The following is a 24,430-nucleotide window of genomic DNA, read 5'->3' on the forward strand; positions in this document are numbered from 1 at the left end:
CCAGTGGGTAGAGGACAGGGGGCCCACCAGCCCCAATGGCTGGTACGTCTGCCATTTTCCCCTCCCTACATTCTCCCAGGCCAGACCGCAGGTTGCAGTCAGGTATAGGAGAAGCTGAGGGGACTGGCTGGACCTCAGCCAGAAGACCCTGGGAAGCCCCAGCAAGTGGGCACTTTCATCCAGGAAGCTGACATCCAGGAAGGCAGGAGCTGGACAAGTGTGAGACTGGGAGACTGGGCGCTTCTTGACAGTCACCTGTGGGGCTGGGCAGCCCCAGGTAGGAGAGCTGGCACCTAGCGACAATGTTTCAGAACAGAGGGCTAGCAGACAAGGCCATGGATCCTCCCATGCAATACCACACATGTACTCCTGGATGATATGGGGCTAGAATCCAGGCTGCCATGAAGCCTCAGAAGTGACCTAGTCCTAGCCCTCACCTATGAAAGCTGGGCTGAATCTGTGGCCATTTCTCCTGAGCTACCTATGTGTAAGAGGTCTGGAGACCGGATCTGCCAGGCTAAAGAGACCAGGAAGGTGGGGGCTTAGAGCATTTTGGGCCATCCTGGTGGGTGCAGGCAGATTTGTGCCCTGAGAGACTCCATGCAAAGGCCTGCTGGGCCACATGGGTTGTGGGCCCTGGGCCCAGGCTGTACCAAGTTCGAATCTAGGCTCTGATGTGCCCACTGGCTGTACACAGGGCCCTGGGATGCTTGCCTCTGACTGCTCAGTTGCAAGGTCCTCACATATGAAATGGGAGTGAGAAAACCCTCCTTCTCCAGCCATTTGTGGGCATCAGACATGATGGATGTTGGTCCCCAGTGAGAGATACTCTGGTCCTCCCCCCCTCCCCAGACCTCCAGCCCACACAGGAATTCATAGTCCATCCAGGCACCCAGAGAGTTACCTTTCAAGCTGAGCTGTGAGAAAGAAAGGGACCCTCCAAAGCTGAGGGGAAATCCTGCTTAGGGTGGCAGGGAGGTCTCTGACCCAGATTGCGTACCTCCAGCCAGAGGCTGGGAAAAGGAACCCCCTCCCCAGACAGGTCTCAGCCCCACCTAGCCCTCTGCTCCCCACACAAATGCCCTCCTGGGCTGAGCCTCTAGACCCAGGGTTTCCTCTGTGGTGGAGGAGACCATCCCTATTTTTTGCTCCTCCCCAGCCCCCTATGCCTGCTGACTTTCCTCTAGGTCCCACAGGTGTGTGGAGGTGGTCTCCCCCTGGGGAGAACAGACACCTACCCTGATCTTCTACTTGCAGAATCCAAGAGGCCAGAGTGATGAGTGGGGGTGAGCACCACTGCCAAGGGGCTCTGAGGTAGGGGTGAGAGAGGGCAGACCCAGGCGCAGATGGGACAGCATCCCAGCCTCACCCCTCTCCACTGTACCTGAAGTTCTCCACACTCTCCTCTTCCTCCCCCACCTCCTCCTCCTCCCCCTCCTCCTCTCCCTGTACTTTCTGCTTACACAGTTCTTGTTCATTTCTCAGCTTCACTGGCCTTTCAAAAGAGGCCTCCGTACAACCATAGATACCTCTGCCTGCAGTTCCCCTTGTCCTGAGCCCACAGAGGCCAGGCTGGATGGGGTGCCAGACCAGCAGCTCCTGGGGTTCCCTCGGATACCCTCAGCCAAGATGCTCCACACTGAGGACTGCTGAGGGGTGCAGTTGGACAGGATAGGGTGGGTTATCTGCCCTCAGCCTCTGAATGCCCCCCCAGGCACACCTGGCCCTTATCCCTGCGTTCTTTTGCATATAGATGTAGATATAAAGATATATAGACATAGGGTATATATGTATACACATCATACACACACACAGTCATCCTTTTTTCCTATTTGACACCTGCTTCCTCCCATCTCAAATGGAGGTGCAGACACCAACCAATGGAGCTGGTTCACTGACAGGATCACAGTGCTGGGCTCGGTAATGTTTCTGGAAGGAATCAATAGCAAGGTTAAACTGCTACTGGTTTCTGAGCTCACCTCCACAAGAATGACCTTTACATTCTGAAGGTGTCCCTGATGTCTGCCTGCAGCCAGGCAGTGGGGTTACTGTATACACTTTGGCTGGAAGTTGACACTTTACTTCACTAAACAAGGTGGCTTCTGCTGAAGGTGCCCATCCACGTCCACGCTGATAGCACCCACTGCAAAGTGCTGCAGCTTTTACCCTGAAGCCCTGGTTGCTATTCATTTATAGAGGATTCGCTTAGCGATGTATGTGTGTGTGTGGCAGGGGCATTTCACAAGGGCCTCCTTTAACAGACAAGTTCAGGAGCGACAGGGCAGGCAGGTGACTTTCTCCCCCCATTGGTCTCCTTCTCTGGTGAAGAGAGTTCTGGTCAGCCCGCCAGGCCCATGGTCACAAGGACACATCAACTGAATCCTTCCACCATGATATTTATTGATCCCATGCTCTGTGGAAGACCTAGGAATGTGCAGGGAGTTTGGGTCTCCTCCACAATTGGGAGAGAGAGCTAGCAAATAGAAGGTGGGTAGGAGGTATCTGCAAAGGGATAGGGATGAGGCAGTGGCCCTGTCACTCACAAAAAGTTGTACTGTCCACCTACCTGGGCCCACCCTTCGGAAAGGGCATGGAGCAGGCAGCAGGAGAGAATGGCGACAGGGTCCTCCTGGAGCCTCCATCCTGGCCCTAGTCCCTAGGTGCTAGCCTTACTCCATAGGCCTCACTCTTTTAGGGTCCCTTAGACACTGAGTCTTCTGTAGCTCCCACATTTTTGGATTGAGGGGTTATCCAGCAGGATGGGGGGCACACAGCCCATCCATCCCTCTCCTCTCACCCCATGACCCTTAAGAATCCTTCTGCTAGTCTGCGAGACCAGGGTCATCACTGACAGGCCCATCTGTGTGACCCCAATGAGGGTGGCCTATGGAATTCTTGGGGAATCACCTTTACCCAGGGCCCTGGCCTGCAACCCCGGCTCCCAGCCTAGCCCTCCGCCATGGAACTGCTGCTCACCCTGTCCTTGTTTCCTATGCTGGCCTGAAGGCTCAGGTCTTTAGGGGAGGATCTGAATATCACTTAGAGTCCTGGTTTGTGGGATTTTCAATGCTAAAATTGGGCAGTCCTGAGAAAACCAGGAGAGTTGGTCACCCTGGTGTCATTCTCCCCAAACCCTTCTGAACCCTGTAGGTGGTTTCCACACAGATGACCTCAAGGCTTCCCAACTCTACCCACTCCCTGCACCCTGTGATCTGGGAAAGACCACATTATTGTGTTCCCTTTTGTGTTTCAGACCCAGTTCCTATGGATCCTCAGGCACCACACCTCCCCCTAGTCCTTGGGGCTCAAGCCCTCTCCTTCCTCAGGTCCCACAAGGTGCACTTTGCCTCTCCACCCAAGGGGATGGTAGGCATTGTGACTCCATCCCACAGTTGAGACACGAGGCCCCACAGCAGCCTGAACTCAGGGCCAGAGGCATTTCATCAGATAGTTCAAGGAAAGCCAATGGAGCTGCCAGCTCATAGCTGGGCTCCAAGTGACTATGCCAGGCCCCCACACAGCCCTTCACCCATCTTGTCCCTCCTGGTGTTTCACACCCCAAGTGTCACAGACTCACACTCTTTTTGTGTAAACATCTTAATTACATCTTTAATGCTCTCACATGGAGATGCTGTGAGTTAAATTACAGCGTCTGTGCATCCTAAATTACCCACAGCCCTCCAGTTGGTTCAAGTGCTAATGTATTTATAGCATCTAGAGGAGGGAATACATCCCAAATCTTCCCTACACGGGCCTCCTTGGCCCTCACATCCTGACACGTGGTATCTGCCCAACAGAAGGTCTCTGCTGCTGCCCCCGCATCCCCTCCAGAAAGCGGAGGACAGCAATGGTGGCGAGGCTGGGCATGGGGGCATGCTTCTGTGCATGCTCACGTGCGCATGCATGCTCAGAGTAGAAAATTGCTCAGCTCCTGGGGTCTGGCTTAGCCCCATGCCTTGCTCACATGCCCCAGACTGGTAGAAGAATTCCTGAGGGATGTGGGGTGGGTAGACAATGGGTGGGTGGGCTATGCTATCAAATGCTATCAAATAGGTCTGCTTCCCATGGGGCTACCCCTGCCCCGTTTCAGGCAGTCAGAAGTCCCCAGATAGCCCACAGCCTGTGACCACTGCCCTCAGACCAGTAGCCTCTCCCACAACCCTAGATCCCCAATATACACCAGGACAGGGAACCATTTTCAGAAGCAGATTACCTGGCTTGTAGAGCCCAGTGAAGAGATGAGATGGGCAGCAGGACCTTCACCTTGGCTTTCCTTTCCCTTCAGTCCCAAACACTGAAGGCAGAGAAGGTGGCCTATCCTGGTGCTCCCACACACATCAAGGGGTGGGGTGGACTTGGAGGCTGGGGCCCATGCAGAAGGTCTTCATCCTACCCTGTGCTGGGATACGCACATCCTACCCTGCACATGGGCACATTCACACACATGTCTGAGGCCTTTCAGCAGGTCCAGGCATTGTGTCCCTCTACACCCGGTCCCCTACTTCCTTTGCTCTTTCCCAGCCAACAGCTGGCTGCCAGGGAGGGTGGCTGGGAGGCCTCGTGGACCCTCCAAAATACAGATGGGCCTTGGGTAGGAGCAGCCCTCTTCCTGGCATCCTTGCCCACTTGGCAGTTCTTGCTTCATCCCTGGGCTTCTCCTGGGGCGACCCGGTTGGTTGCCTCTCCACACTGTAGAGGAGGCTCCAGATTCTGAAGACAGGTCTCTCCCTGACAAAGGGGAAACCCTCCCTACTCCTCTCTCCTTTCCCCTCCCATCCCATGTCTCCCCCCCATTTCCTCCACATTAGAGGAGCAGACCATGATGTAAGGAGTCTGGGGAGGACACAAGGAAGCTAGCATAGCTCTCAACTTCCTGACATGAGGGATGCCCTCCATGCCAGGGCCCTCAGATCAGGGGACATCAGCAGCCAGATGTCCAGCCTGGCCAGGGCCTCTCTTAGAGCCTGGAGAGTCAGCAGGTGGGTCCTGGGAATAGCTGGGCCTTGGCAGGGCAGGTCCTGAGAGTAGGTCTTAACAATCACGGAGTGAGCAGCTCAATGGGCACTCTGGCAGGTGTCTTCATCAGAAGTCCAGGCCTGTCCCCGGGGCACTCATGCATGGATGGCATTGGCTACGTCGGTGAACACCAGCCGGCTGGGCCTCTGCAGTGGGCCCTGAGAGGGGAGAGTGGTCTGCAGAGAGACAGGGGCATCAGGGACCTTGACCAAGGCCATTCACCTCCACCCTTGCTTCCGGGTTTGTCTGTTTTCACTTGGCACCAGCTATGCCTTCCATTTGGAATGCTCTCCTTGCAAGTTCAGCCTGGATATACCAACTGGCTCTGATGACCCCCCCCCCCCCCCCCCCCCCCAGCCACCACCAGTTTGCCAGCATGCACTTGCCCTGCGGGCCTAGAGGCTGGATTAATTACGCATGCACCACTCTCTCCCAGCAGAAGGGGGCTCACCTCTGTATCCCCTAGCTCTAGCACAGGGGCTGGACCAGAGGAGGCAGGGAGGCACACAGGAAACAACTGTCAAATTGTCAGTAGTCCCATGGGCTGGGTGGACCAAGGTTCTCAGCCTGATTTCCCAAATATCACAAGTGGGGAATGTGTCCTGATCAGTTGCCACAGAACTGGTGGCAAAATCAGGAGGTCTCTGGACTCCCAGTCTGGACTCTTCCTGAATCCAGTCTCCTAATTCTGCCCTGGCAGGGCCAGCGCCTCCCCCCGCCTCCCCCCACAACCTGTGGGGTCAAGGCAAGGAGAAATGCAAAGGGGTTTCATGGGTCAGGGGGAGACCAGGCCTCCTCATGTTGCTCTGGCCCTTGGGAATTTTAGGGACTGGTGGCAAATAGCCATGCAGCCCAGTGGCTCTGACAGGGTGACCACACAGGTACCTAACCCTTTGGATGTAGGAGGTGAATTTGGCTGGGGTATCCACACACCCAGGGTTTGTCAGTTGCTAGGAACCCCCTAGTGTAGTCAGGGGTGCCCCTGTTCCAGAATCTGACCCCAATCATGATGTGCTCAGGACCAGGGCCCTCAGGGGGCAGAGGCACCAGCCTCCCAGTTCCAACAATCTCTCCCATCAGTCCTCTCCTGCTTTCCTAGCCAAGGCGTGGGGGCACAGAGGGCAAGAATTAGGACTTTCATTTGCAGACAAGCAGAGGCTCAGAGAGGCCAAGGGGCTGCCAAGATCACTACGTTAGCAGGGGTAGAGCTGGGCTGGATTCCAGGGCTGCCCTGGCCTCATGTAGTCAGTTTATAGGTGGCCACAGGGAAACTCTACCTGTTTCTAAACAAACCTGACAAAACCCATATACCCACTTGACCGTATGGCAGGTGCTGGAAAGCTGCATGAGAAAGGAGGGAGGGGTGGGGGTAGAGGACTCATGAGCAGCCTGCAGCCTGGGTGGGGAGCCTGGTTAGTGCCCACCTTGCCCTGCATGGCCTGCATAGAGGCAGCAGCCTGCATGGAGGCAGCATCCCGCCCGTGCTCCAGCAGCTCCTGCTCCAGTTCATCTTGTTCCTCCGTAGGGTCGAAGTTGTACATGGGCATGAGCTGGTGGCGGAGCTTCTCCAGCCTGGGGGTGGGGGGAGGCTGCTGGGGGCATGGCAGGTCCTTGCCCTCCCTCCAGCCTTCCGGGCCCTGCCTGATGCCCAGCTGAGCCATAGCACACAGCTATGCTTAGGGGGCCTGAGGTTTCCTCTGGGATTAAATGAAAGCTATTTTTGTACCTGTAGTACCACCTCCACCCCTCTGTTAGTTACCCACTCCTGGGACCAGATGGGGCCATGGCCCATGGAGGCATCATCTGTGGGGTCCATGAAGACTGCGTAGGCCAGGGCCGTGTGTGATCCACAGCCTCTGCAGGCCAGGCAGTGTAGGGGAGTCAGTAACCTGGAACTCAGGGTATTGGGGTAAGGGTGGCTCAGCACTCCTGGAGGGAAAGTATTCATCCCCAGCCATGAGTGGGCAGAAGAGGACCTGACTCCCTGACCAGGGAGAGGGGCCCCAATGTTGGTGGGACTCTCTTTTCCCACCCATGTCTCCTGGAGTCCAGCCCAACACTGCCAACAGGCTGGAGTTTTGGGTGGCAACTGGGGAGTTACCTCTTCTTCTTCCTGATGTATAAAACCTGCAAGAGAAGGAGCAGTGTCAAATGGCTGGGAATGAAGTCCCTGACTAGTCAGCAGTCCCTTGGGACAGGGGACATCCTGAAGCTGACGATGGGGAGAAGTGTGGGTCCCCATGTCCTCAGGGGATTCCCTCCCAGGGACACACACATCTGCATTTGTGCCTCCTTTTGACATTTATCAGCTGCTGACAGTGCCTGGGCTTCGAGGTGGGGAGCAGGCCCGTGCTTGAGGAGCCCAGCCTGGGAAGACCACGCAGTCAGGCCTGGCCTGCAGACAGGAGGACCCTATCTCTGCCAATATAGACTGTGGTTTCAGCCACTCAGCACCTGCCTTAGACTCCTTAGGGCTGAGGGGGGAGGGAAGATTTCAGCACGCCCTCTCCTCTCAACTCTCCCCAGGGAGTACATGGCTTCCCCAGAGCCATGGATGGGCAAAAAGAACAGGGGAGAGGTAGTGGCCAAACTCTGCAGGGCAGTGGCTCTAGGCAAGGCTCTGGGCTGGGCTTCTGAGGTTTCCATGGGAGGCTGATGGGCTTCAGTGGACGGGGCCTGGGAAGGAGAGCATGAGCCCCTGAATAGCAGCCCAGACTGAACACCGGAGCTCGGATGCTGGAGGAACGTAGAAAGGCCTTGGGTCCTAATCCCCATGGTACAGACTGGAAGATAAAGGCCTAGGCAGCTTGAGGAAACGTGCAAGACCTAAGAGCTCCAGGTGGGAGCAGAACATCCTGATACAAAGCACTGAGAAGGGAAGAAGGGCTGGCCACCAGGGCAGGGACTCCAGGGACCTCTGCCACCACCTGGCTGTTCCCTAAACTGGTGGTTTCTGGCTGCCAGGAGAATGACCACTTCTGCCTGGGGAAAAGCCATGTCCCTAGAGTCTGTCCTCTGTGGCTCTCATATCCTTTGTGCCTCATTCACAGCTTGAATCTGGTTTGGTTTCCAGCCTGGCCCAGAGTTCCTCTTGCTGCATGTTTCCTCGGAAACCCCAAAGGCCTGAAAAGAAACTGACTTGCCCCTTGCTTTCCATCCCCTCCAGGGGTCACATATGGATGATACCCTTGCTGTCCTGTGGAAAGGATGCTGGGGGAGCTCCAGGTCTCAGACCCAGCCCCCTATCTGCCCTGAACCAGTAGCTTCAGCCCAAGCACCTGGACTCCCTCTACTCCCTCTACTCTGGCCCTTCTCCAAACCCTCCTTACTGCCCTGTGGTCCTGTCCTACAGACGGGTCTTCACGAGAGTCCAAAACCTTTAACCAATCTCCATGCCATGGTCCTGCTGTTCCCTCTGCGCCACCTACTGACACCACCCTCCCACATACCTTCCTTCCAAATCTTCCCACCCCTCACCATCCAGCTGCAGTGCTGCCTTCTCCAGGAAGCCCTCCCATACGACTCCATCTGTGTGAGGCACACAACCTGGCACTGATTTGCCTCTCCTCATACCCAACATGGCCCTGCTGGGGGCTGGCATGAGAGGAGAGGAAGCAGCATTCAGGGAGCATCTCTGAACCTGTTCCCTAGTGCCCAAGAGCTATTTTCTGCCCTCCATTGCCTTTGTCCCACAATCTTCCTACCTCTCTGGTTTGGGCAAGAATTTCCTCTATCCTGGCCCTCTGAATGTTCCTCCAGAATGAAACGTAAGGGAGTGCTCCCAAATTCCTGGGACAAAATCTTTTGCCTAGAGTCATAAGGGCAGATTCCAGACCCCACATTTTCCCTGAGGTAAGATTGTTTCAGTTTACTTAACTGCCACATTGGTGCCATGGGGAAACATTGGCGCTCTGCCTTGCTCCTGCCCAGGGAGCCCGCTCACTCTGTGTGTTGCATCCTGGCCCTGCTTGCTGGCCAGGAGTTGTTCCCTGGCAGTGATCCGGAGCCTACAGGGCCCATATGGCAACCTTGGTTTAACAGTAGCTCCAGCCAGGTCATGGATGGACCATCCACAGCCTTATTTGCCAGAGCAACCTGGTCCTGAGCCTAGGGCTAGCCATCAGAGTCTGCGAGGGGCAGTGGCCAGGATGCCACCATTGTCAGCCCACCCAGGGGACCACAGGTGCACCCCAACTCAGTCCCTCTAGGCTGCCCTTGGCATCCTTGGTTTATCTGTCTCCTATTTCCCCAAAGAAACACAGGGCAGGACCTTGTCTCCCTAGTCCCTGGGGACCTGAAGGCTTGGTCTAGGGCAGATGCCCAGTAAATAACTGCCAAGTGAATGAACATTGCCAGCAGGCTGCCATGCCCAGAGCATCCCACCCCTACTCTGCAGCCCAGGTTCTATTCCCATCGCCTTCTGGCCTCTACTCCTATGGCACCCCTCCCCCCACTTGCCTCACTGTCCTGCTTGCTGCTCACATAAACCCCTGCCTGCCTCCCAACTTTTGCCCATCAGGACCCTCCACCTGGAACAACCCCCTCTCCAACTCCTACATGGCCCCCATGGCCCAGCTCAAGACACCATGTATCCTGAGAACCTTCTCTGGTTCTTCCAGTTGGAGGCAGCCTCTCTGGTCTCTGGGTCCCTAGTGGAAAAATACCTGGAGAAGGGGAAGATCGTGCTATCATTAACAGACAATTATCTTCTGATTAGAGTTTCTAAGATCTAAACACTGACCACCCTCCTCCAACTGACGGCCATCTGGGTCAGCCCCAGCCTGCCAGCTCTTACCATGGCCACAGCCAGGCCAATCACTGTGATGATCCCAAAGGACAGAAGCATTGTGCCCACACCAGCTGTGCCACCAGCCACGTCAGGGATTCTGGTGTCATTAAAGCTGGTAGCTTCTGTGCTGAGGGTAGTGGTCTCGGAAGCTGGCCCATCTGTGGCAGGCTCCAGGTCAGGCTCAGAGGTGGGTGGGCGGCTGCTGAACCAGCCCCTGGCAGATGGGATCCTGGAGTTCATGCTGATGCTGGGAGGGCCCTGGCTGAGAGACTGCCTGTGGTCAGCCAACCTGCCAACTTGATTCTGACATCAGTAGTGTCCCAGACTGTGGCCCCCCACTATACTTGCAGGTTGCCAACTCCTTGGATAAAGGGAGCTCCCTGGCTCCTTGGGTGCTGGAAAAGAAAGAATAAAAAACCATGAGGCTTAGAACAGGACTCAGTGGTAACATCAAGTACCCCTAAGTTCTGAAGGCACTGGGGAAATAAAAGTTTGAGGGCAAAGGCAAGTTCAAGGGACATCAGGACATGTGCTTTACTTATGTACAGTTCCCATGTGGATTTAGGAAGGTGAAAATGAAGCCCTTCCCCTTCTCTGAGGGTATGATAACCATAGTGATTATACTTGGAAGATGTGAAAGGTGGCGGGGAGGTTTGAAAGAAAAAGTCTCTCCCCTGTGTAATAGCCACCCTCCCACCCCTACTCCCTGCATTTCCCATCTCCTCACTCCCTGCCCCCCATATGCCTCACCTCCTGCTTGGAGAAAAAAATACTGCAGCTTTTTCCTTTCCTGGAGGGAAACACTTGCCCAAGAGTCAGATGACCTTAGGCATGTCACTCCACTTCTGTGTCTCAGTTCTCCTGAGTCTGAGATAAAACAAAAACAAAAACAAAAACAAAACCCCACCTCCCTCACAGGATCGTTAAAATGGCAGAATGAACTGGTTCCTAGAAAAGACTTAGCTCAGCGCAACCCTTGCCCACAGTAAGCACCCAATGTATAGACCTTCCCCACTGGGCAGCCCACTTGGGAAAGGGGAGCCACAGAAGCCCCTGGACCCAGCCAATTTTGTGATCCAGGCTGTGTTTGCAGTGGGGCAGGGCAGGTGTGGAGAGCCCAGGAGGCAGGAAGGGGAGAGAGGCTAAGGTCAGCTCCTCTGGCACGACTTCTCTGCAGGCTCTTAGGGTCACTGGACCTCCATAGGGGAGCTAGGGGCTGCCAGAGACAAGGAAAAACCAGGTGAGCAGGGAGTGTGTCTTCATATGCAGGGATGGAGCACCCACTCTGAGATGATTCTTCTCCCCTCCCTCCTCCCTTGGGATGAGAGGGTGGGAGATGTGGCAAGAGGGTGTGGCTTAGGTCTTCCCAGGCCAGAGGGCGCAGGGTAAGGCAAGGTGGGAAGGGGGCCCATTCAAGCTGCCTAAGGGCAGGTCTAGGGAGAAGGGGGAGATACACAGCTCATGGCTGCACACATACCTCCCTGTCCTAGTTCATGGGTGTATGTGGGGTGCCTCCCTGTGCAGGTGCATGGGTGTGTGTGTGTGAGGAGTGTACACACCAATGATGGCTCCTTAGGAAGGGGTAAGGTTGGCAGAGGGATATGGGGGCTCATCCCTCTCTGCCCTCTCCCTCCAGCTAGGCTGAACGCGTCAGCAGCCCCAGGTTCTTTCTTGGCTCTGCCTCTGACCCCAGACATGACCTTGGGCCAGACCCTTAACTCTTGCTCTGGGCTCTCTTTATTCCTCGATCCAAAGCAGAGAAAAGGCCCTGCCCATCACTGTCTGGGACTGCCTGAGGGTCCAAAGGGCAAGAGAATGAAACGGGTGAAATGGGTTGGCACCGCGACCTCCGAGAACCCGCATACCGTTCTCTACCAGGTTCCTCAGTCCTCCCTGCTCCAATCCCCATCCCCGCTCTGCGACTCTGTGATTCCTCCATTCTTGCACAGAAGCTGCGACCTCAGCACTTACTTAATCCTCTCTGGGACGCCGAGCTCAGCCGGAGAGGCTAGGGGTGGTGGTGATCGGCAGGAGGCCAGAGCCGGGGACTGCGGGTCCGACCCCAGGTCCGCCCTCCCAGTGCGCTCCGAGTCGGGGCGGGGCCAGCTACAGCGCACAGCCGGCAGCCGTGAGTGCCGGCTCAGTCGGCTTGGGCCGGGACAAGCGGGGCCTGGACCCACCGCGGGGGTGGGGCCGAGGCGAGTAGCCCCAAGGGTCCCCCATGCTCCAGTGCCTAGCCTCTCTGCCCGCTCCGCGCTCTTGGCTCCCGATTGGCTGTCAGGCCCAGAGCCTGCCCGGCACTGGCCCGATTGCCTGTCGCTCTGATCTGGCTCCGCCCCCAGCAGGAGCCGGACACTGGGTGTCGGTTCTTGCAGATCACCCCTCGCTCCCCGTGGCCTTTGCTGAAGTAGGGTAGAGGACCTTGGATGGCTAAGCCCTTCTTGCACTAGAACTCGGGCGGAGCTCTACCTCCGCCGAGATAGACGCGTGCGTCCGAAACGCAGGCGGACGCCGAAGGCTCGGGGAGAGCACTGGACTGGGAGTCCTTGGACCTCCATTGAACTCTGGCTCGCCCCTCTATGGCTTTGTGACCTAGAGCAAGATGCTTCCCCTCCCTGGGGCTCGCTTCCTGCTCAGATGGGCTCTACTGAGAGGCCTCTTGGGTAAACGCCCACCCCAGGCTAGAAATGGGGTGCTTAGTTCAGAGAAGTTGGGAGCAGGATCGTATTATTATTATTGGATTGGTATTATTATTGGGCAGCCTGACACAATCCTACATATATTCCTCACAATAGCCTCCATCCACAGCGCGATCATCTCAGGGGAGGGACCCTCGGATACCTTCTAATCTTCGGGTTTTCAAGGGAGTTTACGAGGATTAAGGGTCTTGGACCGAGCCCAGGAAACTGCATGTTTAATAGTAGTTAACAGTGATCTAGTTAACAATAGATCCTGGTGGTAGGAGGGTGTCAGCAGGTCACACTTTTGTGGGACACTGCCGTGAGTTTTATAGAAGGAGCAACTGAGGCCGAGTGAGCTGGCAACAGCCAGAGTTCGAACCCAGGTCTCCAGCATCCAAACCCTAAAACCTGGGAACAAGAGGGTCAGAAGCGGCCCTGGGGTCTGGTGACCCCTGGCCCCCAGCGCGGCTCGGACCACTCTCGGCCAGGTCTTGAACACTGGGTCCCGCCCTTAGATTGCTACCGTCCCCAACACTGGAATCCATCCAAGTGCTGCTAGGCCTGTGCAGAGGCTACGCTAGACCACGCCCCTGGACATCGCACTCCAATTCTCAAACCTTGGGCTGGCTGCTTACAGCCCCGTTGGGGCTGACCACGCACCACCGCGGCTGGGTACCCAAATGCCAGCTCGTAGTAGTCCCCGCGGGCTGGGGCCATGTCCCCTCCGTGACCTTCAGGAAGAATGGGGAGACCTGGCTCCTAGGGTGCAACCTCCCACACATTCACGCACCCTGGCGCGGGTGGACTACCGGTGCACCCCGCGTGGCTTTCACAGCCTCCTCAACAGCCCGCAGCGGCTTCCCGGGTGGAACCCAGTAGCACTAGGAACTCTGGAGCTGGGCAACTGGGTCCGCCCGAGTCCTTTCTCAGAAGCACCGACCCCGGAAGCAGGGCGTCCGAGGGTGCTCACGTTGGGTCTTTCATATCCGGGGGCCATGCCCCGGCAGTTTCTGCATCCGGGCGGGCGGGCGCGGTAATTCTTCAGGCCGGTATGTGCTAGAAATGGGAACCGGGACGGGTGCCCCTGGACTGCAGCACTCTCGAGACCCCCACTCCGCGTTATATAGATGAGGAAACAGGCTTGGGGAGAGGCGACCTTGCCTAGGTCATTAACGATGCTTTGCAGAGCTGAGAGGGAAGCTGCGTCCCGGACTTCAGGCCTTGGCTCCTCCTGGGGCAACGCTCAGGTGGACCGAGCTGCTCTGGAGACCGGAGGACGTGGGTTTGTGTCCTGCCTGGGACAGTGCTAGCGAGGTGATTTTAGGCAAGTCGCGTTCCCTCCCAGCTGGTCTCTGAAGGTGTGACACTTAGCAGGTGCTCAGTATGCGAGTTTGGACCTTAGTCCGTGCGACGGGAAAGGGGACCACTAATTTTAAATCTTCTGTTAAATCTTGTTTGTGATAACTTACGTATAAAGTTAACAAATAATCGTCAATTTCTTTTTGGCTGGGGATTTATGCTGATGTTTAGGATTATGGGTTAAACGGGGCAGGGGGAGAATTTTAGCATACAAATCAGTCAAGTACATGCAAAATGTCAAAAGCAAAGCTCCCAAGCAAAGGCAATCTCCTCTCTTCTTGCAATATTAGTTAAGAGCATGTAACATTGAGTCCCTCCCATGTGTTGAGCTGACTCTCAGGCCAACTTTCATTGTCTGCTGCACTGCTCACGTGGAGTTGATATTATTCTCCTCGTTTTATGGAGGACACTGGAACTCAGAAATAATGACTTTCCCAAGTCGCACACACTAGATGATACAGATCTGTTCAGCCCTCAAGCCTGAGCCCCGACCCATCACCAGGGACTGAGCTCTGGGTTCAGCCCACTTCAGCTAAAAACATGATGAAAACATAATTGGCCAAGACAAGAAGAATCAAATAAGTGGGTGAGGGTCTAAAATGGAGTTAAGGAGGTAGCAGAGCAAGAGCGTGCCCTCTCTCAGGCAGCAGGTCAGGGAAGAGTGGGTCACACAAGACTCAGCTGCTCTCCTGGTTCTTCTCTCTTGCAGGTTGGCAGTCACATCTGGAGCAGAGCCACCTTGAGGAGCCAGAGCCTGTGACCATCTCTACCTGGTTGGAGCCAGTGACCCATCTTCAGCAGCTGACATCACTTGGAAGACTTAGGGACCTGGGAGCACTCAGGAGAGCCTTTCCCTGAGACATGGAGCTTGGGGACCGAATGCTCCGGGCCCTCCTGTCTGGCTTGGGAAGGAAGGGAGGCACCAGGGGCTGGGCCTTCAGCTCATGGCAACCCTATCTGCCCCTGGCTGGGTTGTTGAGTGCCACAGAGGTGGTCAGCCACTGGACTGCAGTCTTTGAGAAGAGGGGCATCCCTGAGGCCCAGGCATCCAGTGAGTACATCGTGGCTCATGTCCTTGGAGCCAAAACAGTTAAGTGCAGTGTTGTTAAGAGGGCAGAAAATGGGGGAGGGAGAACCTTAGGGAAGAACATCCAGGCTTTTCTGCCCCACTGAGAATGCTAAGCTAAGAGTGATGGGGTTTTTCTGAAGGCATGTCTTAGATGGATACTTATTCATTCATCCAGCTAACGTTTACAGTGTGTGCCAGGCAGTAGGGATCCAGGGATGACCAAGGTGGTCAGTGTTGGGCCCACAAACATTGTCCATCTAAACCTGGGTCAGGCCCTTGGATCAGGGGAGGCAGCCACTCACATTCTCTGTGGGGCAGTTTCAGAGCCTGAGACCAGTACTTCGGACCCAGCCCCTGAGTCCTTGGCAGCTACAGCACGTGCAGAAGCTGAGTAGCTGCCGATTGCAAAGGTGAGCATCCATGCGCCAGACCTGAGGGCTCTGGGTGGGGAACAGATGTCTGATTTCCTCCAGCCCAACTAGTTTGTGGTCAGGGAGGAGGAAAGTATCCAAGGACTAGGAAGGTGTTGGTCTGAAGGATTGATGAGAGGGGAGTCAGGCAAGTAGAAAGGGAGAAGGGAGGGAGGGAAGGCCTTGGCTCAGAGTCCTGGGGCAAGGAGGACGACCCTGACGCTTTTGGTATCCCACAAGTTCTCTCAAATCAGTCATGGTCCTATTGGTCCAGGCTCTAGCACTGATGTCACCCAGATGCCTCCTCTGCAGGATGCCTTTGCAGTACATCCTCGGGGAGTGGGACTTTCAAGGGCTCAGTCTGAAGATGGCCCCCCCAGTGTTCATCCCTCGCCCGGAAACTGAGGTAGGTGTGGCACCAGGACAGGGCAGGATGGGGATGAGGGTGGGGTTTAGGGTACCTGTCTTGCTCCAGATTTCCTCCAGGGGGCGCTGGGGCCCTGTGATTATTGTCCTCAGAAGCCTTCCTTTTCCATACTGGTGTCTCCTGGAAGGCTTGGTAGGTGGGGCCAAGAGTGTAGAGGTCTCCTTCTGGCCTCCTTGAGTGTCCTCACATCCCAGACCAATGTCCTAGCTCCCAGACATGGCCTATCCAATCCATGGGGGGAAAGTGCCTTCCTCCTATCTCAGGAGGTGTGGGTGGAGTGGATAGGGCTCCAGCTGGACACCTGGAGGCCTGGTACAGCTATGTGACCTCAGGAAAGTCATTGACCCCTCTGGGCCCAGATGATGAAAGGATTGGGCCAGGGAATCTGTGACTTGGTGGTTCTCTTAGATCCACTGTCTGGTCAGGTAATCACCCGTGTCCCTCATATTACTAGGACTAGGGATTGGGTGGCCCTAGATACTGTCTGTTGGTAAGGCACCCTTACTGTGGGAGAGATGCTTTCTGTAGCCCTTCTTGGGCTTCCCCTTGACCTTATAGGGAGCCAGAGAGAACAGAGCAGGTGGATGGGGCTGTGTGGGGGCTGATGGGCAAGCTAGAGGGCACCAGGCTCTGAGAAGGAGTGTTTCTCAAAAGGTACCCAGGCATACAAACATTCCTAGGAAAGATCATACCTCATTCACCTGCCCAGACAGGTACCCAGAGTCCCACCTCATTTTCCTAGACTCTCTCCCCTGGCCAAGAAACCTTCTGACCCCATTCACTTCCACATCATGTGGTTCAGAGGCCAGGTCCTCACTTTACAGCCCAGCACTGGGAGGGACAGTAGGGGATCTGAGAACCACCTAAAGTCACAGGGCTGCCAGGGGAAGGAGCGTGGGGGCAGCACTCGGACTTTCTGACTCTGGGTCAGGGCCCCACATCTCCCATAGGGCTGTCCCATCTGGGATTGGATGAGCTGGGATGGAATGCGGAGATCCAGAGCAGGAAGTGGTGGTCTGCCACCTGTAGGTTTTTGGGAGGCTACCCTGTGTCTTTCCCAAGCATGTGACCTCTGGCTGGGAGCTCACTTACTGTCTCCTGAGGCTGCCAAGGGTCAGGACATGGGAGGGAAGCTACCATGATGACCTTTCAGTCCCCTCAGAGCTGATCTGACACCAGCCATGTGCTCCAGGGTTCTGAATGTGGAATGTGGACTTCTGGCTCACATGTGGGCCCCCCATTCCTGTGTGGGTCTGGGCCAGAGAGCAGCTCTGTTGCAAGGAGCAGGGGGAGGGGAGAACGGAGGGGGAGGCTGTGGTTGGGAGGTCAGGTCCTCACCTCACTGTGCAGACATTTCTGAGAACTTGCCAGGTTTGCCCCAATGTGAAGCCACATTGGGGGTGCTTTACCAAGAACTTGAGAGGACGTGGCCTGTGGCAGGGAGTAGGGAGAATGGGTGCAGGGAACAGTTCATGGTGCCTGTGATCTTTCTATCACTGGAGGACAGTTTCTGATGATGGGGGCAGAAGTCAGAAATGTGAAGCTGTAGGTGGCATGTGGCTCGATGAGTTGGGCTTTCCCTGTGGGTGGGAAGGTGGCTCAGTCCCCAGGCTGGCGGTGTGTACAGTGGGAAACCCAAGGCTGAGAGTGTGAGCCATTCGTATCCAATTGGGCAAGATGAGGCTCTGCGGGGTATGGGAGGCTCAGTGCCTTATCTGTGATTAGCTTGAAAGAGGCAGTGCCACCTTCATGGGGCTGCTGTCTCAGAACATCCGAATGGAGGGTACTCACAGCAGTCAGGTCCTGCTGAGGCCTTGGGCTGACTTCTTGACGGAAGCTGTCTGTTCCCCACATTCCCTTCTATCCCCACCCCATCATGGTTTTGGATTCTTCCCTTACTCACCTAGAAGAGGTGCCCTGAGTCTGAGGCCAGCTCAGCTTTCAGCCTCCTCTAACGAGCCACCAATTTCAGGCTGATGGAGGCTGGAGCCTCTTCACTTGGTGAGGAGGAAAGTTTGTGGACTTCTTGCAGGTGGTCTCTACCCCTATAATTGTCCCATAGCCAAGTTGATCCTCAAGTGGTCTGGAGTGTAATAGAGGGTCCAGGGGACACTCAGCTTCATGCACTCCCTGGGATGGCCGTTCATATATGTTGTATGTCTCTCTGAGGTCAGGGGTGTCTCTCTGAGGTGGCTGGCCAGTGTGGCTGTCCAAGGGGTCATTCTCCAACCAGAGTAGGTCTGTCTGTGGCCGGGAAACCAAGAGAAGTTCACACCCCTGACAAGCCTCAGCTGTCCTACCAGATGCTCAGTATGTGGCTTCAGTGCTGAGCCCGCAATCTCTCCACCACAGCTCTAGACTTCTCGCGCTATGGTAGTCCCAGTGCTATGGGCCCAGGTTGCTGCAAGCACCCCTGCAATCTCCAGTAGTGCCTGGTACAGGACTAGTGGGAGCAAGTGAGGGAAACAGGAAGGGTTGAACCCATAGGCCAAGCCCTACCTGCCTTGAACTTGCTACCCTGGGCACAGGTGAGCTTTGCTCCTGGGATTGGGGGGCCTGGAAGGATAAAATGCCTTTTGGGACTCAGGACTGAGGAGCTTATATGGCAAATGGGTCTGAGTGATCTGGAGCTGTTGAGCTTGACTGTTGATATTGGGAGTTTGGGAGGACCTAGGGGAGTCTGAGACTTAGAGGGTAGCTTCCCACGACCACTGAGAGCTTGCCCAGCACTTGGAAAGTGGCCAGGAGGCCCCTCTGAGGGTCAGGCTTTGCCTGTGGGACACACTGTGATGGGTTAGATTCCTGGTCTTCCCATCATGGAGCCTTCAGTCTGGTAGGAAAGGCAAACTGCATCCTGGACTTTAGACTCATGGTGAGGAGCCATGGTAGAGAGAGCCTGGTGGGGCGGTGGGGGTGAGGAAGCCTTTCTGGAGAGGTGGACCTGTTTGTAGATGAAGGGAGCACCCACTTGCAGACCCCTTTGCCCATTCCTGAGCCAGCCCTGCCTAGGATTCCAGGAGTCCCAAGTAGGGAAATTCTCCTAAGGGTTGTCTTTGAGAAGGAAGCACACTGCCCTTTCCCAGTTCCATGCCTGGCTGCTTGGGCCCTCACTCCACTGCTCATTAGAAACAGTTGGCTACTGGGCAGCAGCAGCCCTCCACTCTCACCTCCACCCTGTATTGGTTTTCATGCACAGTCCCTGCAGGTAGCAGATGGGTGGACAAGACTTGAAAGCCTGTTGTTTCCAAAGTGACAGTGTCTATAAGTGTCCCCAGGCCCCCAAGGCAGGTGCAATCAGGCACCTCCCACCACACTATGCCCACTTATTCCCATGCCTTGTGTATGCATGCCACAGCCCTCTTCAGATATGGGGCTTAGGTGGGACTGTGTTCTCCCTACTATGCCCCACCTCCATGGAGGCAATTCCCTGTCCCTCCCTGGGAGACTTCTAAGTTCAGCTCTATGAAGTTGCTGGGGCCACTCTGGCCCCTGATAATTGGCCATCATGAGCTGTGAACTAGGCTCCAGGAGGGGCCTTGACCCCTGGGCCTTAGCTTCCTCATGGACCATTTGTGAGGATCCAACAGATTAATGGAGGGAAAGTTCTGGAATCAGGGCCAGTCAAAGAGGAAGTGGTCGAGGAACATCAGGCATGGTTCTAGCATTGCCATGTGCACAAAACAGAGGCTGTCTATAAAAGGCCTAGCTGAGGTTTATTGAACACTTAACATGTACCAGGAATGGGACCCATGTCTCACGAATGTGTTTCTGTTTAATGTCCCCAGCATCCTGATGAGGTGGGTTATCATCCACTCAGTTTCACAGGTGGGGAATCTGAGGCCTAGAGAGGCAGAGTGACCTGCCCATGGCCTGACATAAAGTTCAGTCTAGCTTTAGACACCCCCCTACATTGACCCCTCTAACTATGCTTGGGCCTCTGTGCCAGTACCCCCTGGAGGGCTGGGTTGTCACTAACTCTGATCCAGACCCCTTTGCCTCACAGGAGCTGGTTGAATGGGTGCTGAAAGAAGTGACCCAGAGTTCCTGTCCAATGGGAGCCCAAGGTGGCCCCCTCATCCTGGAAGTGGGCTGCGGATCGGGAGCCATCTCCCTCAGCCTGCTGACTCAGCTTCCCCAGGTGAGCCCCCTCTGCGTCCCTGTGCCCCACCCTGAGTAGACTGGGATTACCACTCACTGTCCCACAGATCCTTTCCCCACCCATTTCTGCTAGAAGCACTTGAGAGGAGGTGGCCAGATATGGGAAGACAGGGCTGCCCTCAGCCTATCATGGTCATAGCCTCTAACTCTTTTCCCCTTTTCTCTGGCCAGACCCTGGCTACAGAGAGGGGAATGGCTGTTGGGTATTTCCCTCCTCTCTGGTAGGGGTTGGAGGAGAGCTCTGGTCCCCAGCCCTGGCCTCTCCAGGCACCCTGCCCCCTACATACCCATCATTTATTCTTGGGGCAGAGCCGAGTCATTGCTGTGGATAAAGGAGAAGCTGCCATCTGCCTGACCCAGGAGAATGCTCAGAGGTAGGCGGGCTGGGGAGACAGAAGGTCAGGGTTGGGGAAGTCTGACTTCGGGACCTGGTCTCAATCCCTGTTCAGGTATTAAACTCACTGATGTCTGTTTTCTACTCCTAAGAAAGGGGAGGTGGGGGGGGGTGTTGCCTGGCATGGGTCCCACAGGGTTATGAAGGACAGTGGGCACCAGATAACTGCCAGTCCAAGAAGAGTTTATTCTCACAGTCCTGGTAGCCACAAGTAGGAGCCTCCCCTGTGCTCACCCTCACTTCCCATCTCTTCAGGCTTCGGTTGCTGGACAGAATTCAGATCGTTCCCCTGGATGTGACTTTAGGTATCTTCCCTACCCATCTTCCTTGGGGTGGGGATCCTCAGCACAGGTGCTGAATGGTGGAGAGATGGATGGAGGGCTTCCCCAACATACACACACACACACACACACACACACACACACACACACACACACACACACACACACACAGTATCTTAGACCAATCCTGCAAATCCCTGCTGCCTCCTGGGCTGATTTGACCCATGCAGGGACCAGCCACAGGGTCTTTGTTATTTTCTGAACCCCTGTAACTAGTGAGATTAACTAGGGCTTGCTTGCTTGTTGTCAAGAGATGAGCAGAAGCTCAGGAGAAAAGCTTTAGGACCAGAATACTTTAATACTTTAGTGCCTACCCACGCTGCTCCTGCCTGGCCCAGGCACAGCACAGCTCAGCCACACCTTTGCAGAGTGTTCTTGGGTTCTGGCTGCAGTTCTGGCTTCATTACATATCCATAAGATCTTTGAGCCTCATATGCACCCTCCATAGAGTGATACACCTGGTGTGGCACCTGGCACCTGGATGGAACGGACAAGCAGAGTTGCCAGGAATTGACTGACTAAAGCCAGGCATGCCCTCCACACACTGAGTCCATGTTGGCTATGGGGCAGCATATGGCAGGGCCAGTAGGGTTACAGAGAACAGAGGCTCTTGCATTGACCAAGCAGAGAGGTCTTCCTAAAGGTGGCACTTGAGCTGAGATTTGAGAGGAGGGAGAGAGGGCAAGGATATTCCATGTGAAAAGTTGCCATCTCAGAGTATACATGCTCCTGGCCAGGCTGCTGGCCGGGGACCCTGGGCACTAATTTGCAGGTCTGGGTTATCAGATCCAGAGATAGGCCCATGGTGTGGCTTGGGGAGGGAGACTACCCAAGGGACATGGTGGCAGGTAGAGCTGCCACCTAGTCTCTGCTGTGTGTTCCCTTTGACCATAGAGGGGAGCTGGTCACACCTCCTGCCCTGGGGCCCCATGGACCTGGTCGTCAGCAACCCTCCCTACATCTTCCACCAAGACATGGAGCAGCTGGCCCCTGAGATCCGCAGGTACAGGGTATGATAGGAGAGAGCCAGGCCTGAGAAGGCCTTGGGGGATGTGTCTGCCCTGGGGGAACTACACCATTGGGAGGGCCAGGGAGGGAGAGGGGACTGAAAGGGACAGTGATGTTGAAAGAGAGGTTCACTTAAGAGCCCACAGACCTACTCGGTTTAGCTTCTGCCTTCCCACTTAAGACCACTGAACTTCTCTGAGCTTCATTTCCTGCCTTTGAAAGGGGAGTGATAGACCTTTGTAGGGCCATGAGGAGGACTTAACAATGAATGACATTAGACATTGTATAGAATACATAGAAGGTGCTCAAATGGGTACATCATTTTACAGAAGAATGAGGCCCGGAGAGGGAAGGTGCCTGGTCCAAGGTCATGTAGGGGCTTAGCAAGAAGGCTGGGACTAAGACCCTACTCCAGGCTTTACTGTGAGTCATCCTGTTCTCAAACAAGGGCTGAGAACTAGGGGTAGCCCAGGATCCCTTGGACGAGGCAGCGGTAATGTGGGTCAAGGTGCTGGCTCCCCCTTTCCAGGCTCTCAGGAATGGTCTAGCTAGTTCCAAGCCCCGCCCCCCCCTCCCCCCCCCCCCCCCCTGCAGACTAAGCATAGGAACAGCCTTGCCTCGCTATCAGTCAGTGGGATTCGCTAAGGACTCCCAGCACTGCCTGGTGGGCTGCTGCCTATAGGAGGTAGGGGCATCAGAGCTGCTGTTGGGGTCTCCTCCCTCTGTGTCCTCAGATTTTCCTGTCAGCCCAGAGTGTAAGTTCCATGGGGCCCCTTTGTGGAGGGCCCTGCTCAGTTTAAGATACCCCCTGTCCCAGACTCTCACCTTCCACTGTTTTCCCTTCAGCTATGAAGACCCAGTAGCCCTGGATGGTGGGGAGGAGGGCATGGACATCATTACCCACATCTTGGCCCTGGCACCTTGGCTTCTGAAGGACTCTGGGTATGGATAGGGCAGGTCTCCTGGATCTGTCCCAGTGTGTACTAGGCCTGCCCTGACAGTCATTCTGCCCCCACGCCTCCCGGTCCAGGTAACCCAGAAGTGCAGGTCCTAGTCCTGCCTGGTTGAGCTGACCCATTTCTCCTCCATGTAGGAGCATCTTCTTAGAAGTGGATCCAAGACATCCAGAGCTTGTTGGCAGCTGGCTTCAGAGCCGGCCTGACCTGTCCCTTGATCTCGTGGCTGTGCGCAAGGATTTCTGTGGGAGGTGAGCTCTACCTACCCCACCCCTACCTCCATAGTCATAGCCACACTGGTTCTTCCACTCAGGCCATCCACAGCTCTGGCTGTGGGGAGAGTATGCTGTTCCCAAACTCTGCTCATCCCCTGGGATTCAGGCAATAATTGGCCTCTTGTCCCTGTCTCCTTAGGCCCAGGTTCCTGCATATCCGGAGGTCTGGGCCACAGTGTGGCTGCCTTATGGAAGCCTGACCAGGGCCCCAGCCTACCAGAGTGCCTGGCTGATCCTTCTTCCTGGAATGCTACTTGGAGGGAGGTGATGGCACTTTCTAGAACCCAGATGCTTATGACATTTCCCATGGCTCTGTGATTCCCCAAGCTCCACATTTCTGGGAGACTTGGGGATAGAAGCAAGGGTGGGGATGTCCTTCTTGGGGTGGCAAAGAACAAGGACATCCATAGTTTGGCTCAGAGCTGAGCAGACCTAGGTTCCCATTCTGGCTTCCCATCACACCAGTGTGGCCAAGGGTAGGTTGCTCAGTGTCTCTGTGAGTGGAATTGCCTTGGGGATGTTGGGAGATATGGCCAATAAAGTGTCAAGAGACCAACAAATAGTCGTCTAATGTTTTGTTACTGTGATTTGTGGGTCCCCTGTCCCCTTGTCCCCAGGCAGTGCTGGGAGTAAGAGCTTCCTCCTGCTCCAGCAGGACTAGCCATCAGTCTCCCATCTGGTGGGAGTGTGAGAGTGCAGTGTGGAGAAAGGCACATGGGTGCTCCTTTTGGCCTTGGATGCCAGGGGCTTGGGACTAATCAACTCACTCCTAGGGTTCGACCTAGCCCTCAACTGCCCTAGGTACACTCCCACACACCCTGACTGGGTCTAGGCTCTGAGCACAGGAGTATCATCTGAACTTCAGCTCAGAGCTGACTGCCTGCTTCCTGGAGGGGATTGGGCTGAGGGTCTTTGGTGCACAGTTCTGGGGTCACCTATCCTCATTTATTTCACTGAAGGCTTGAGCCAGTAAGGAGTAAGCAGCGTTTATGTTTACTTTTTATTCTCATAGCTTTTGGCTAAAACATTCCTTCCAAGTTGACCTTGCAGTTTCAGGTAACCCATCTGTCCCTGGTTGGAGCTGGGGAGAGTGAGAAACCCAGACAGCACAGGTAGCTGGTTGTGACCTCCACCCGAGCTCTGGTCTGTGCAGACTTGTGGCCACCAGGAGGCCCGAAAGCCCAGCCCTTCTGTCCACATCGACAGGAAGCCTCCCAGTTGGCAGGTGCTGGTGTGAATCTGCATCAGAGTGGGTCCTGAGGAACATGCCAGACCAGACTGGCTCATCCCACTGGCACTTTCAAGGGCCTGACCTGGTGGTATGGTGGCCAGAGGCAGTATGGTCTGGTGGTCAGTATTCTCTGCTAAAGCCAGGATGCTGGGCTCCAGGGCTGTGTCTTACACTGGGACCTCGGGCACCTCCTTTCCCTGCAAGAAGCTGGCTCTTCTGGCTCCAAGGCCATTGTAAGGTGGCAGCCTCATTTTAGCCTCAGTCAGCCAGGTGGGGTGTGAGCTGGCATCTGAATCCTCACTCCTTCAGCAGGGAC

The 24,430-nt window shown here is 55.5% G+C and overlaps 2 protein-coding genes across 8 annotated transcripts; one reads left to right on the forward strand and one right to left on the reverse strand.

The window, feature by feature from the left end:
- Positions 1-3,581: 3,581 nt before the first annotated feature.
- Positions 3,582-12,194, reverse strand: CUNH3orf18 (chromosome unknown C3orf18 homolog). Of its 3 annotated transcripts, none has more exons than XM_019416969.2 (6): positions 11,777-12,194; positions 10,556-10,672; positions 9,812-10,200; positions 7,118-7,143; positions 6,441-6,588; positions 3,582-5,192 (listed from the first exon to the last, which is right to left on the reverse strand). In XM_019416969.2, exons 3-6 carry the CDS (start codon positions 10,043-10,045, stop codon positions 5,112-5,114), a joined length of 489 nt encoding a protein of 162 aa, XP_019272514.2. In that variant the 5' UTR covers positions 10,046-10,200; positions 10,556-10,672; positions 11,777-12,194; the 3' UTR covers positions 3,582-5,111. The 3 variants fall into 3 exon arrangements, with proteins under 3 accessions (XP_019272514.2, XP_019272513.2, XP_019272515.1); XM_019416968.2 differs by having other exon boundaries at positions 11,671-12,194; XM_019416970.2 differs by lacking the exons at positions 9,812-10,200; positions 10,556-10,672; positions 11,777-12,194 and adding an exon at positions 8,721-9,611.
- A 1,273-nt stretch (positions 12,195-13,467) lies between these two features.
- On the forward strand, positions 13,468-23,443 carry HEMK1 (HemK methyltransferase family member 1). 5 transcript variants are annotated; one of them, XM_019416963.2, is made up of 11 exons: positions 13,468-13,535; positions 14,555-14,934; positions 15,233-15,324; positions 15,637-15,730; positions 19,755-19,889; positions 20,219-20,283; positions 20,559-20,608; positions 21,539-21,647; positions 22,499-22,594; positions 22,746-22,859; positions 23,023-23,443. In XM_019416963.2, exons 2-11 carry the CDS (start codon positions 14,707-14,709, stop codon positions 23,081-23,083), a joined length of 1,044 nt encoding a protein of 347 aa, XP_019272508.1. In that variant the 5' UTR covers positions 13,468-13,535; positions 14,555-14,706; the 3' UTR covers positions 23,084-23,443. The 5 variants fall into 5 exon arrangements, with proteins under 5 accessions (XP_019272508.1, XP_053753001.1, XP_053753002.1 ...); XM_053897026.1 differs by lacking the exon at positions 22,499-22,594; XM_053897028.1 differs by lacking the exon at positions 13,468-13,535 and having other exon boundaries at positions 14,782-14,896; positions 15,599-15,730.
- Positions 23,444-24,430: the final 987 nt, after the last annotated feature.

Source organism: Panthera pardus, unplaced genomic scaffold (genome assembly GCF_024362965.1).
Source record: "Panthera pardus isolate Hobbes unplaced genomic scaffold, ASM2436296v1 HiC_scaffold_8, whole genome shotgun sequence".
NCBI classification, from domain to species: domain Eukaryota; kingdom Metazoa; phylum Chordata; class Mammalia; order Carnivora; family Felidae; genus Panthera; species Panthera pardus.

What these genes read in the sequence shown, in the direction of transcription:
- CUNH3orf18 (XM_019416969.2), bottom strand. Translation starts at nt 10,045, where the DNA reads ATGAACTCCAGGATCCCATCTGCCAGGGGCTGGTTCAGCAGCCGCCCA. An exon ending in TTGGCCTGGCTGTGGCCATG is followed by an intron (nt 7,144 to 9,811) that starts GTAAGAGCTGGC and finishes CTTCTCTTGCAG; the next exon opens with GTTTTATACATCAGGAAGAA. An exon ending in TACATCAGGAAGAAGAAGAG is followed by an intron (nt 6,589 to 7,117) that starts GTAACTCCCCAG and finishes CCCCACCCCCAG; the next exon opens with GCTGGAGAAGCTCCGCCACC.
- HEMK1 (XM_019416963.2), top strand. Translation starts at nt 14,707, where the DNA reads ATGGAGCTTGGGGACCGAATGCTCCGGGCCCTCCTGTCTGGCTTGGGA. An exon ending in ATGTCCTTGGAGCCAAAACA is followed by an intron (nt 14,935 to 15,232) that starts GTTAAGTGCAGT and finishes TCTGTGGGGCAG; the next exon opens with TTTCAGAGCCTGAGACCAGT. An exon ending in TCCCTCGCCCGGAAACTGAG is followed by an intron (nt 15,731 to 19,754) that starts GTAGGTGTGGCA and finishes TTTGCCTCACAG; the next exon opens with GAGCTGGTTGAATGGGTGCT.